This window comes from Apaloderma vittatum, unplaced genomic scaffold (assembly GCF_000703405.1).
Source record: "Apaloderma vittatum isolate BGI_N311 unplaced genomic scaffold, ASM70340v1 scaffold22315, whole genome shotgun sequence".
NCBI lineage: Eukaryota > Metazoa > Chordata > Aves > Trogoniformes > Trogonidae > Apaloderma > Apaloderma vittatum.
In genome coordinates this window covers 1-14,515 of record NW_009717958.1, presented here as the reverse complement: position 1 = coordinate 14,515, position 14,515 = coordinate 1, and the positions used below count along the sequence as shown (strand labels likewise).

Here is a 14,515-nt window from a genome sequence, read left to right as displayed (position 1 = left end):
TGTCAAGTAACTGTAGAGCAGGATGAGGGCCCCCCTCAGCCTCATCTTGGTCAAACTGCAAGAAGAGCCGGGGGTCCCTGCGCTGCTCTGGCAGAGCGCCCAGCCGGGCAGCACCTCCCGCGGGTACGGCACCGCGGCCTCGCCTGCCGATGGCAGAGGCAGGAAACTTTGGTGTGTTTGTTGAAGCACCACTGTTAGTTATTAAAACGATGAGTTAAACACGTACATGTCGTAATCACATTTCAAATACCCCACAGAACCCTCAAAGGCCCCGGTAGCTGCCGGCAGGTGCTGAGCTGCTGGTCCCCAACCTGTCCTCAGGGGTCAGGGCAGGATCCCACAGTGCTGCTAGGTGCTGCAGCACTGTGTTGCTGTGGTGTAACCCAAATCATACAACCACAGAATGTCCCAGGTTGGAAGGGAGCTCAGAGACCATCTGACCCACCCCTGCCATGGGCAGGGACGCCCTGAACCAGCCCAGGTTGCTCACGGCCTCATCCAACCTGGCCTTGAACATCTCCAGGGAGGGGGCAGCCACAGCCTCTCTGGGCAATCTAGTCCAGACTCTGGCCACCCTCGCACTCAACAATTTCTTCCCCAGATCCAGCCTAAACCCCTTCTCCTTCCATTTAAACCCATTTCCCTTGTCCTGTCGCTGGACACTCTTGTCCAAAGTCCCTCCCCAGCCTCCCGGCAGGTTCCTCTCGGTTACAAGGTCCCCCCAGAGTCTGCTCTTCCCCAGGATCATCTCAGCCCCGACAGTTCAGGCGTCTGCCCCAACACACTCCTCTTCAGACAACAGTCAGGAGACGCTCTGCTTACAGAGAATTTCTCTTTTTGTCTCTGACCTCATTCAGAAATTAGAGCAAAGTCTTGCTAGTGTGCACGGGGACTGGGAAAACTCATTTCAGTGGATGAATTCCAGAAAATAATTAGGAAAAACCCATAACTTAAACCAGAAAGAAAGCATCAGGGGAAAAAAATGAAGAAAGAAAAGAAAAAAGCCTTTGGGAAACACATCGACCATTATTTTACAGCCCATTACAGCATGGAAGTAAAAATATTTGTTAGTGCTGTTGTGAGAAAGTCTCAAGAGACTTGAGCAGGATCCCACCCGACACCGGCGGCAGTTCCAGCAGCAGGCGCAACAGCAAGCGGCGTCAGCACGGCTTGCCTAGAGCCCTCTTGACCAGAGGCCGAACTTGTCTTTTAAAATAACAGTAATTTAAAAAAATGCTATTTATAGAATGAGCTCACAAACAGGTGCAACGGCAGAAGCTCAAGGGAATTGTGTGAAATTACCTAAAACTCTTTGCTTTTTAATGGTTCGTCCAGGGCGATGCTGACCGTGCACGTACTTTCTCCGAGGATCACGTGCAACCTCTAATTCAGGTTTTGAAATGCAATTTCTAGGATCTGTTACAACCAATTGTGAAAAAAATGAGCTTTCCCAGTCCAAGCGCTCGTTTTTTGCCAGCTCAGCGTGCAGTAACTTGTGGGAGAAACTACTTGTCAGGTGGATGTTTGGAACCCTGAGAAGGTCACCGTCATACGTACCCTCCGCCTGCCGGTCTAAATACTCTGAGCAACACCCGCAGCGAGAGAGAAAGGCAGCAGAGGCAGAAACAGAGAGAGAGCAAAGAAAGGAAGACAAAGGAAACAGTAAAGATTGCTGCAAAAACAGACAAAAGAGTTAACTGGGCAACCGTATCCTCAGGCGGTGTTCCTGCTGGGGGAACACACACGAGCACTTAGAAATTATTTCAACGAGTACAATCATTTTCCACATAAAATTCAGATCGATACACACACACAAAACAAACAAACAAAAAAAAGCAGAAGATTTGATACACCGTGAGAAGCATCCTTCTCGAAGCCTAACAGACACAATCTGAAGTGACCGAAGGGTGAGGCTTGGCAACCCTGGAAGCTCTTCAGTCAGGGAACTTCTGCGGTGTTCCTGCTGGGGGAACACACACGAGCACTTAGAAATTATTTCAACGAGTACAATCATTTTCCACATAAAATTCAGATCGATACACACACACAAAACAAACAAACAAAAAAAAGCAGATTTGATACACCATGAAAAGCCTCTTTCTCAAAGCCTATAACACACACATTCTGAAGTGACTGAAGGGTGCGGATCGGCAACCCTGGAAGCTCTTCAGTCAGAGAACTTCTGCAAAACTACTTGATTTTTTTATTTTTCTCAAGAAACTGCCCTATAGAATTAGATAGGAATTTAGCTAAATACATTTAAAGCAGAGAAATCAGCTAAAACCACCTGTTCTTTTGCCCGTTCAAGGCAGCCAATTCTCAACTGCAGTTTAAGCAGAACTCTCCGGAGGGATGTTTTACTGAGCTGTGCAAGGAGAAATCACGGATTTTCCAGAGTTTGAATTCTGGGGTGGTCCGGGCAGGCAGAGAAGCAGCAGCAGGCGAGGCGGGGGTCACGGGGGTTTTTTTTGCCACAGCTGGAGGCACGTGCCGTAACATCTGGAGCTTTCATGACCTTAGTGATCACAGACCCACAGAGCCCCCGGGGAGCTCCAGGGAGTATGAAAGATCGGCTGCGGGTTTCAGCACCGCAGGGAGGGGAAAAAAGGAGAGGGAAGACCCGTTTCTGTAGGAACAGGAATGTGCTCTGGCAAAAGCTTCACGCTTCTGGGGAGGTGCTTGTAGAAAGTCAGCAAGAAACACGTAGTCAATGCAAAATATTCTTAAACCTTCAGCACGTTTCATTTCCTTGGAATTGTTAAGGAATGAGGCAAGAAATGAATGCAGCTACTGCTGGCTGTTTAACTGCTCCTGTTCTGGAAGAAGGGGGGTCGGTTCGGGGACACCAGGAATTTTCCGTGACCATCACTGGTGAGGACAGACTCTCACGGGCTGCAGAACAGACCTGGAGCAGCTGCAGCCACCGTCTCTGTAACAGGTCTCTGTTTTCCCCACAGTTTCTATTTTGATTTGTGGCTAGTTGTGGAAAGCTACAGACACCTTTAGAGCGGAGACGGTGGTTATTCATGTATTTACCTTCCTGGCCAAAACAGAGTTAGTTTTGTGGAACCGCAGCCATGTAAACCCAAGCAGGCTCTGTAAGCCCTGCCCTTATTGAAAGTGCTCGAGATATAGTCAGAGAGAAAATCGACGTTCAGAATGACGCCGCCTGACGCAGCAGTATAGCCCAGCCAAGTCAGACACAAAATAATTCCCACCTGCTAGGAAATAGATGGGGGCCAAGTACGGCTGACAGAGCTCCCGTGAACCCAGCCAGCCACGCGGGCAGGATTACTCTACTCACACCACACGTTCAGAGAGGAAAAACATCTGGAGCACAGAGTTGCTCTAGACACACGTGCCGATGGATTTAATTAGCTATTACTCAAGCAAACTGAAAACTGGAGAAGGAGATGCTGCTTTTAGCACAGCAGGCAGCGTTCTTGTTTTCCTCAACTTCCATTTTCCTGAAGTCAGCCTGCTTGGCGTGCTGCCCCCACCTGCGGCCAGCAAGGCAGCTCCTCAGGTGCAATCGCTGCGAGCAAAGACATCTCGGACACCTCACTCAGTTCAAGCATGAGGGGAGTAAAGGCCATCTGAGGTGGACACCAAAAATAAAACCCAGTCGCGCTATTAAAAACAGCGCTGCCCAACTCACCGTACCTGTGGTTTGGTTAACGGCCTCCCCTACGGCTGCTGAGTTCTCTAGTCCCCCTTGTTTTCTGAGCTGCTGCTTTTTACCTCGTGTGTACGCGAGCCGAGCAGCTCAGGCTGACCAGCCAAAGAAGTCGCACAACCACAGTATTATAAAAAGTAAATCCTGATCCTGAGACAGGTGCGTAGGATACAGGGACTCCAATTGGGTAAATCCTACCCTACGTACGGAATATGAGGGAAAAATTCAGCTTTATATTGGGGAACACTTCTGGGTGCACGGAAGCGAACTAGATCCTCGCTGTTTTGAGAAGCGAGTTTTTCACTCGAATGACAAGTAGGCTAGATTGGGGCACGTGCAATCCCAACCGAGCTGCTGCCCAAAAGCTCACAAATCTCAGCGTCTGCTCTCCTTCTGGCATCTTGAATTTTTTATCCTCTGTTGCCTATAACACACTACCCTGACAATGAGGGAAAACGACAGCTTGAGTCCTTTAACTCTCTCCCCTGCCAGACCTTGCACTCGCCCTCCCGTGAGGCTTTGCTCGACTCTTCTGGGTGACCTGAGCCGGCGTCCCTGCCATGGTCGTGCGGCTCTCGTGCGGACAGACAGACAGGTCACGCTTCCATGACGTGGCTCGGTGGCTAAAACGAGCCAGGCACGTTTCTTAAAATAAACCTGTCATAAATATTTGCTTAGAACAAAACCCCTGTGACGAGAAAGCATCCTCACACGGGACGTCTGGAACCGCAGCGTCCAGAAGGAAAAAGCAACGGATTCACCCCCTGCACGCACCACAGGGGGCTGATGCCCCCCCGAGGAGATTCCTTCCCCACCTGGTGAAAACAGCCTTCTCGTTTTTAGCATCCATCGTCAGCTTGACGGTTTCCTGGCCCGAGCCCGTGCTGATGGTTTCCGTGACGGTATCTGCTTTATCCTCCTCCTCGTCGCTGTCGGAGCCTCCGGAGGAGCTGCTGTCCGAGGCCACCAGCGGCGCTTTCCTCGTGACGCAGACGTTCCAAACGCAGGGAGAGGAAGCGCTGACTGAGGGAGACAAATAATTCACGTTGCAAAATGAACGAGGCCACAGGAACGAGTCCCCAGGCACGACCCCGAGTAAGCTGGGTGGTGTCAAAGGGAGCGTTTACAACTCCGACAAATTCTGAGATGACGGTTTCTGTGCAGATCCCACAGCACACAATATTATTTTTGCAGTTTAGGAAAAAAAACTACAACATTCCCATGAAGCAGCGTTCTTCACCCGCCACCTCCTGTCTGTGCTTAATACCAACAGCAGAGCAGACCATTTTCTTCACGAGCTGAAAGGCGGTAACTCTGGCTGGAGGATTAAGGCAGTCTCAGGGGTCCCTGCTAACTCAGCTGAGCTCTGAGAACTTGCTGTGCTGTAATTTAAGCAGCTAAACATTTGGAGGATTGGCACAATTACCAGTAACATAACTTACCCTGTCCTTCTAGTTTTTGGCAAGTGATTTTATAATCAAGCACGCCGCTAAAAGAGGACTTTCGAGCTGTTTACAAATGAATAATCTCTGTGCCATTAATTCTCATTAACTTAAATTTCATTCTTTTCTTGCTGGGTATTATCGCAACAATCATTTAGGATTCCTGAGTTCCTATTTTAATAGAGGGATCTCTGTACCAGAGAGAGCCTGCAAGTCAGAGAAGGCACACGGCACCCGAGGGAAGTTCTCCCGAGCTACACAGAATTTCAAACAGCTTAAATAATACGTCTGTCCCGCCCTGTAACATTCTCACTTACAGTTCTTGTCCTGACTCTGCTTGGTGTTTCCATCGGAATTGGTGCTTTCCGTGTCGACGGGAGAACTGCACCGCGGACCCGACTCCGAGCTGAAGCAGGGGGGAAACAAGCCTTGAGAAGGAAGCACAGCCACCTCGCCGTGCTCCCAACACCCCAGCAGAAGAAGGCATTGGGGATTACTCTTCCTTTACGTAAGTACTTCGCTTCCAAAACACCTTCATTTAATAATTTTATACACTTAGTGTAGCAGTAGCGATGATGCATAAAGCTTCCCCATGTGTTGCCTGATCTAGTCGAGGGGCGTCCCTGCCTATGACAGGGAGGTTGGATTAAATGATCTTTGAGGTCCCTTCCAGCCTAGGCCAGTCTAGGATTCCATGATCTCTAAAGGCTCTTCTAATCTAGGTATTTCTATGATTCTATGATCTCTAAGGTCCCTTCCAGCCTAGGCCAGTCTATGACATGACACGACATGATATGATATGATACGCTAACACCAGGCAGCAGCGCTGGAAGGCAAAGGGAAGGATGTTCCACAATACAATACTCAGAAATAAAGGGGGCAGCAGGGGGAGGGAAAAGGGAAGAGAAGATTACAGTCAACATCCTCCATCAACCCGTATTTCAAATCTTCTTTCACGCACAAGTTATAACGAAATGGCAAGACCGTGTGCCTCTTACCAACAGAAAGGCTGGAAGTCCGTGAACTTCGCCCATCCCTTCTCCTCCGGCGCGGCGTTCTCCGGGGCTGCCGAGTCCCACACGCTCGACCCCACGTCCATGGCCACGCAGGGCGTGGGGGGCTTCGAGCTCACCGGTTCGAACACGGCCGTCCATCCCGACCCTGTCGACACAGAGCAACGGAGCAGAAGTCTTGTCAGTTCTCAGAAGGCTGGGGCATCCCCAAAATATTCCAAAGTGATGCCAGAGGGAACAGAACACGGGAGAGACTCTGCGGTGGCACTCCCCTCAACCCCTGCAGGAAGCTGCCGCCCGACTCACAGCTTACAGACCATCAGCCTGAAGATCCCTCTGCCGATAAATACCAGCGTTACTCACAAGAGAGAAGCACCAATTGAGAAAAATGGCACCGGGAATCTCTTCACTGGGATGTCGTCACTCTCTGAGCCAGGGATTTTCAGCGGAACTCTTAAGTTCCGTGTCACACATCGAGCAGCACGGCTTTCAACCATTTCAATCACTAACTTTTTAAATTTTGGCAATTGCAGGTAAGGAATTGATATACAGATTAAAAAGTTTAAGATCAGAGAAGTGACCTTGAGCAAAACTAAGAACATAATTTGTTTTTTTACAGTCCCAGCTTAACTCTTATTCATTAGAACACACTCCTATTCCTACAAATCACCCATTTTAAAAAAGCATTTTTCACCACCTTTTCCCAAGAAAGAGAGAGGACGGCAGAGCTCCGTTGGGCGAGTGGATTTGCACGTGACAAAACCAAGAGTATGAGAGATCCACCAAGTCTACACTCACTCAAAAACTGAAGAAAAACTTGAACCCCAGTCTCTCGTGGTGGGCCTGGCAGTGCTGGGTTAAGGGCTGGACTCAATGAGCTTAAAGGTCTTTTCTAACCCAAACCTTCCGTGGTTCTACGATTCCAACCTGATGGGGACTCTCCACAGGCTGCTGGTTTGTGGCGTTTTACTGGTTCTTCCTAACAGGAATTGAAAATATCTGACACTACCAAACGGGTGCAGAGAGCCCGTTACTGGGGTAAGTACGCTCTGTGCTCGTAGTTACAGCACAGAGACATCACCTGGAAAAAGAACATCTCAGAACTGAAAATGCTTGCACCAAACGAGAAGCGAATGTTCGGGCAAGCATTCTCGTCTCTATTTCAGTTGACTGAATTTCTCCTGCTGACGAGACCGCGTGTGTCATGACCTTCCCTGGCACTATCTGCACCGTGAGCTGGGAAAACCTCATCCCTCCGCGAGTCTTCCCCCGGGTGCTGCGCGAAGGGGTTTGCAACACGCAAACGAAACAAGAACGGCGATCGGGCAGAAAGGGCAGATCCATGCAGGGCAGAGATCCTTGGCAAGAGTCTGCACGGAACTCCTGTGATATAACCTGAGGAGTTAACGCCAGGATCCCGCGCAAAGACTTTGCTCGTTAGTATTTGTGCTAACGGGGCTAGCTGTGCCACTGCCCCTGTGCTGCTGAGTGCCACCGAAGCACCACGCTGCTGTTGTGAGGAAGCCGGGCAGGGCTCACACTTGTGAACATTCCAGAGGCAAAAACTGAAGCCCGACATTCACGCTCCTCATCAGCGCAGGCGGCATTACAGAACAGCCACGGGAACCCGTCCGCTTGCAAACTGCCATCCCCAGGGAGACAACTGCAGAGCTCGTTTCAGACGGGATGATGCCGTTTTAAATCCTTTACCTTCAGAGGCGTCAGAGTCCTTCCGCTCAGAAACATTACTCTTGTTGTTGTTTGCCGAGGAAGAAGGCGGCTGCTGCTCCGTTTCCTCCTCTTCCTCGGAGTCCACGCTGCCATCGTGATCTCCGTTCTCAAGATCGCTTTTCGATGAACTCTCCGAGGTCTGAGATGCTCCAAATCTAAATTGTAAGACTCGGAATTAGAAAAACCCTGCCAGCAGCCAGCTCACCCCTCACCTGCCCCAGGGGAGAACGTGGCCAGCGAGCTGCCCCAGCGCCACCGCCTTCCGCGGGCTCACTGCCCCGACAGACCCCCAGCAGCAGGCCCTCCCCGGGATGTTTCCACCCAAGTCCCGACGTGCTCTACTGGTCAAAACGCAGCCGCAGAGCTGTCGTGGGAAATGCAGAGGCTGATATGAAACACTCGCAAACGAGGGGAGCGCTGATGTGGTTCTCGATTCTGCGCGTGAGCAGGACCACCGTTTGCAGGCGCATGGCACGTACGCGTTAAGGCCTTGCCCGTTTTTCCTGTCTCATTCAATCATACTTTCAGGTAGAAATAACTTTATCTGATAACTGACTGCATCAAAGGGATGAAGAATTGTGATTTGCAATGCCAGAGACGCACCACGGGAGGTCACTCGGTCTCAGGCCAAACATTACTTTCCCTTCCTTAATATTTGGAAAAGAATGTTCTGTCTTCATCCTTCAAGTTCCCCCTCTCCAAATACGCAGGAAGGACCAAGTTCTAAGTCTCTCAAACTAAGGGTGCTTTTTCTGCCATACCTTTGCCAACCGACTCAGCAATCAGGTGCTTCCATCACACCTGCATTCCCTCAGACTGGATCTTTGTTTCACACTCAAGACAAGCCACCACCTCCTTTTGCAGACACGTGACATGGAAAGCACTCTGGTTTATGCCAGAAAAAGGCCTCACGGCACATAAATAACAAACAGCTACACAGGCACTTAACTGAAATACAGTAAAAAAAAATCGATGTTTTGTTTTCACCTTACCGTGTTCTTGATTTAACTTGGGTTGCATAGGTTATCTCCTTCTCTTCCCAGATATCCTCTTCCTCCTCGTTATCATCAAATTGCTGGATCCGCTCGTTGCAGCAGGCTTCAAAGAGGGAAGCGTTGGGCTAAAATAATATTAAAAAGAAATCAGACGTCGTCCACTCCCGGGAGACAGAAACAAGAGCTCCAGCGACAGCAAGAACCACCCTCGCGGAGGCTCAGCCCGCGCCGCTCCCCGGCCGCAGCAACTCCTGCCCGCGGGTATAAAGTCAGGGCAGGAGAGGAAGAACACGCTTGCAAACCGGGCAGCTTGGAACTTAATATTTGGAAAAGAATATTCTGTCTACCACCCTTCATCTTTCAAGTTCCCCCTCTCCAAATACAAAGGCAGGACTAAGTTCTAAGTATCTCAACCTAACGATGCACAGCGTGACCACTTTCTGCCTGGAGTGGCCAGAAGAGAGAAGAAACTCTTCATTGTACTGTTCAAGTGAAAGAATAAGTATTTTAATACTAAGGAAACCTAAGTCGAACTTAGCATTGCCGAAAACAAGGAGAAGACCAGGAGATGAGCCCGGAATCCCCTCTTTTAGCCACTGTGCAGCGTCTCCGACGAGTATTAATTGAGGTCAATGGAACAGAAAAGGCAAGATGAAGCCATGAAAATCAGGACAATGGGTTGACGAGGGGGGATTCCTTCAGCGCAAAGCAACCACTGCTCACACCCTCCCCAAAGCCAGCACTGGAGGGAGCTTCTCTGCGGCTACACGGAATGCCCCAAGTTCCTCAGCTGGACTCAGCTGGGAGGACACTTCTCCATCGATCAAAATAACACGCCTCACCTTTTTTTTCTTTCAAAATGACCGATTCGGGCACAACCTTGCCAGGAATCTGTCCTATTAAATTAACACCCCAAACTCCATACTCACGCTGTCATCATCGGCATCTATATTGAAGTTTATCTCCGCGATCCTGTCAAAGGGAGCGCTGCAAACAGAAGGGAAAGAAACTTCAGCGACGGCACGGAGTGACCAAGCACTTCAGAGCCCCGAGGGCAGCTGATCAGAGGCGCCCCCAACGGCCGCTCAAGGCCACCAGCGCTCGTTCCCTCCATATTCACGTCTGTGTTACGTGCCGAGACGAAATATTATTTCAGGTTTCCATTCTTAGGTCTGGCTCAACACGCAAAGGAACGACCCCGATCGATACTGCATCGGTTCAGTATTTCGGGGCTTCACGCCAGCCACAGCAACGCCCGGCTGGTATTTCCCAACTCTCCCAGGAGCTCTGGAGCCTGGCCTCAGGTTTTTCACCGCGTCTCTCCACACGAACCAAATCTTAGGGGAAATTAAAGAGCGATGGGCAGCCAGGATGGCGCTTGCCCGTTTTAACCCAACTACAGAATTTCAGGGCAGCTCAGCGTTCCAGATGTGTTACTGAGCCACGTTTGCTGCAAAAATCACCGGATAACCCAATTTCAGATCTCGACCCAAGCGTCTGTTGTAGGAACAGCAGAGGGTGCTGCAGGTCAAAAACCACCAACCTCCCCCACAGTCTGGGCTCCTCAGGTGTTTTTTCACCCGATCTGGGTTTTCTTTTAAAGACAGCTGTTCAGACAGTACAAAATACTGTCACGCAAATCACCAGCATGTTGAAACATGATGAATACCTGTTAAAATATTCAAATTCCTATCCCTGACAGCTCTCAACAGCTGGAAAACAGACGACAGGGTACAGCCTCAGAATATTCAAGACCAAACCAGTTGTGCAGTCTGTTCCTCCTTTTCTAAGGACAAATAGAGGGAAGGCCAGCACATCTCACTTACTCATCTTGCTCAGTTCCGTGTTCATTTTAAAACGGACGTGAGCTACCTTCAGCAGCTCCTCACACAAATTACCTCGTCCCCTCCACCTACACATTCAGCAGTTTAATATTTGCTGGTACCTGGTAAGAAGGGAGAAGTGTATTTTATTTTGAAAAAACGTGTAGAGCTAAGTAATTCACGTTCAGGTAGACTCTCTCCCTGATCTGGAACACTTTGGCCCTACTCAAATTCTGGACATCTACAACATGCAGGGAAAAAAAAGAAAAAAAAACAAAAAAAGGTAAGAAAGCTGGACTCCAGAACCTCTCTCCACGTTACAATCCAGCTCCAAGTGATTTGGCAAACTCCTTCCCAGAGCTGCAATGACCGTAAGGATCTCAGGACTCTCTGCTTTGATCCATGTGTGAAAGCAACCGTGAAGCAGCCCAAACTACTTCCACATTGTTATTTCATTTAAGGTATTTCAGGGAGCCAAAAAAACCTGGTCTGAGCAGAACCAGCAAAAGCATCCTCAAGAAATCAGACCTGGAGCAGCCCACAGCGTCCCGGGCTCAAAGCGTCCTGTTCCATCACGATTCCAGGACCCTGCAGGTCTTTGCAGAGCAGACCCAACCTGCGCTGCCCCGAGGCCGGTCCCTGTGCCACCGCTCGCTTGCCCCGGCACCTCGGAGGACAAATAATTTCTCTGACCGTGCCGACCACTGACGCAGGATGAAGAGGCAGGGGACAGCCGAGGGCTGGGAAACACGCTGGGTCTCCTCCTAGAGCGCTCGTCTGTCAATAGATGCGCACTGAGCGGTTTCAGTTTCTCCGCCGTTATGGGCCAGCAGGACAACTGCAGTCCCGGTGACTTCCTTAGGTACAAGTTTTAAGGTGAGAGGATGAGCTGGAGTTTTAATTAAATTACAGCACTTCTTTTACAGGAGTAGCACAAGTCCCAAACACCGAACTCAGCAAGTTGCGTAACATGAAATCCACCTCTATCCACCCTCTCTGAACTGTGACTTGCTCCTGTCTTATTTGTGTTTCCTTATTCCTAAGAGAGAAAATGGCTAAATCTTTCTCTGGACTTCATCAGAACGCTTCTTTCTATCCCTAATTTCAGGAAGGGCTTAACGCCACTGGAGAGTATCCGTACAATTGCCTAGAGCTCCCTCTAATGCTTTGCTTTCTGTGCAATTAAATTTATTCTAGAATATGGCTGAATAATTGTGTGTTTTATGAAAAGCGTATCTCTTCAAATCAAAGAAATACTTCTCCTTTCAGTTCTACAACTGTCCTTGGAGATCAGGGTAGAGTCCTACAAAAAGGGGAAAAAAGTCATCTGTTCTCCAAACTATTGCCAAGTCCTCTGCTCCGAACGGAAGCAGGTACACAGCGAGGGGCGTTTTCTGAGCAGAACCAGAAGAAGAAAGATCAGATGCAAATGCTACATATCAACCTCTTGAAGTGTCACAGACTTACTTGATATTATCATCCTGGTCTGCAAACTCCTCATCGTTAAAGCCGAACTGATCCACAAAGTTCGCTGTCATCTGCTGGATCTGGTACTCGGAGAAGGCCTGAGCAAGGGAACCCAGAGAGAGCTCTCGTTAAGGTGTCGCAGAGACTCGCTTCAGCTGGCTCAAAACACAAGGTCTAAAGAGCACGAGTATCACAGAAAACCAACAAACTCTGAGAAACCATCTCCTCCAACCCCCTTCTTAAAGGGGGATCAAGCAGACTGCGGCAAGTCCTCGTCAGATGTTTGACTTCTTCCAAAGAGAGCTCTGACTTTTCCCAGAAAGCCACTCCTCCGCTTCGTCAGAACGCTCCGTTGGGGTTTTTCACCTGTTTGCTTTCCCCTGATACAATACGACATTTACCCCGATATCCTCTTGGTCACCTTCACGCCTCACTCTCTACTTACGAAAAGGATCGCTTCTGCCTCTGAAGAGAATCTCACCCTTGCTTTTATGCATTGCGGTTTTTTCCCTGATAATTTCTCCTGTTTGGAGGGTAATTCTGGATACGGGCAGGCAGCCCTCTCCAGCTCCAGCCAAGTGATTCACACACGCATCTCTGCAGCTGCACCTTGTGCTGACTCCCTGCAGGTGACAGCAAGTGTCCGCGTTGCTGCCCAAGGAGCTCTGCAGGCTCCGGGCAGTACTGGCACTGATGCCTGACAAACACGTTTATTTTTGTTTACAAGACCAATGCATTTTTCTTTGCACTTTCTAAGTATCAGCCGAAGAAAATAGAGGTATTTTTAATATCAGAGCAGCCAGTTATTTTGACACAAAAATAACTATAAACCATTGGAGGCTCATTTTCACCCTTATCTAGATTTCAGATTGAGATTGTCTTTCACTGCCCAGAGGCAGTTCCCTGCTAAACAGGCTGAAACTCCTACGTCCTGCTAATGCTCTTCAAGTTCTCAGCATCAAAAAAGGTTCCAGCCTGGACACTTCAACCTGAAAAGCAGCTTCCATATATTTGATTGTTTGGAGCTTTAGCAGAGTACATCAAATTTTGAGGATCCTGAGATCTTTGCTAAGTGCAAGGGAACCCTTAATTATCTCTGCAACTTCCTAAGTCAAGGGGTTTTACTGCTCTCACTGCTCGTGTTTGAGTGCAGCTCTTTCAGCTTTGCGCAGAAGTCTGCAGAGCCCAGGAGGAAGCAGAACCCTCCGTGGGCTCCGATTCTGCTGCAGGCTGGGGCTCCGCGCTCCCTGCTGGGCTGGGAACCTCTGCGAGCTCAGGACCACCCAGCCCTGGCGTGCAGAGACCCCGGGAAAGAGCGAGAAACGCGCAGCACCTCGCAGAAACGCTGTGTCTGGACCTGTGTGCAGCCTGAGCCAAATTCATTCCCTGTGTGAGTTTTGACCACCTAAGTAACTACCCTGGAGAAACAGAAAAGAGCTGAACACACCGACCGAGAGCAGAATTTAGGAAGCTGCTCCGCACTCGGGCTGCAGAGCGGGTTGTGAACTCACCTGTTGGAGAGAAAGCTCGTTGGGGAACGCGCTCTCAATGTCCTCGTCCTCGCTGGATGAGTGCAGATGGTGAGTGCTCACCTGAACAAAGTGCAAAAAAAAGAATAAGCACAAGTAGTGCTCAAATAGTTCTGTTCCGCACGTACAATCGAAGACCAAACTCCCCCGGGGGCAGAAACTCTCCCAGCGAACAGACCCAGAAACGTGAGGAGCAGAGTTCAGCAACGTGTCAGAGCTGAGGCTGCCTGAAGAACTACACGGAAGATGTGTTCTACTCTGCCCTTGTAAACCATAAAAAGATGCAAAAGAAGAGAACGACCCCGCAATATAACTTTTCTTCAGTTGAAGAAAGTCCGGAAGGTGGCAGGCCCGTCTGAAATACGCACAATATCCCTGTCCTCACCAAATCCACTGTGTTCCTCCTGTTCGTTTCCGTCAGCGTCTCTTCTACAAAACTCTCCCACCTCCCTCTGCAGTCTTCAGGGAGCTCTGCAAGAGAAAGGTCAGCACAGCCCCGTGAGAAGGGATCAGAGCCAGTCGCTTGCCCCTGCTCGTTACCTGGAAGGTTTTGAGCGGATACAGGCACCTGCACGTGAGCAAAGTAACGTGAGGGCTGTGCAAAGCGAGCTACGTTTTCCTCATGATTTCCCAAGAATGACCCATTCTGCAGAGAAAGAAACATCTTCCATCAGGACACCCCCTGAGATAGCTCTGGTCTTAACAGCCCTAACTCACTTGTGAAATTGCAGTGGCCTAAAGGTACAAAATTTCTACTAGAATGTTGAAAAAGCCACCATATGTGCCCGAAGTCCTGCTTCTGTCTTTCTGTTCTCAAACGCGGTGATTGCGGCAGGGTG

General features: G+C 49.5%; 1 protein-coding gene across 1 annotated transcript; it reads right to left on the bottom strand.

Annotated features, from left to right (window-relative positions):
* Positions 1 to 4,491: 4,491 nt before the first annotated feature.
* LOC104274458 (serine/threonine-protein phosphatase 6 regulatory subunit 2-like) lies at positions 4,492 to 14,147 on the bottom strand (the record flags this gene model as incomplete). Its single annotated transcript, XM_009870098.1, has 9 exons — positions 4,492 to 4,699; positions 5,436 to 5,524; positions 6,117 to 6,279; positions 7,842 to 8,017; positions 8,855 to 8,982; positions 9,787 to 9,844; positions 12,148 to 12,245; positions 13,659 to 13,739; positions 14,062 to 14,147. Coding segments are annotated over 9 exons (1,087 nt in total), but the record flags the coding sequence as incomplete, so codon positions are not given.
* Between the last annotated feature and the right edge of the window lie 368 nt (positions 14,148 to 14,515).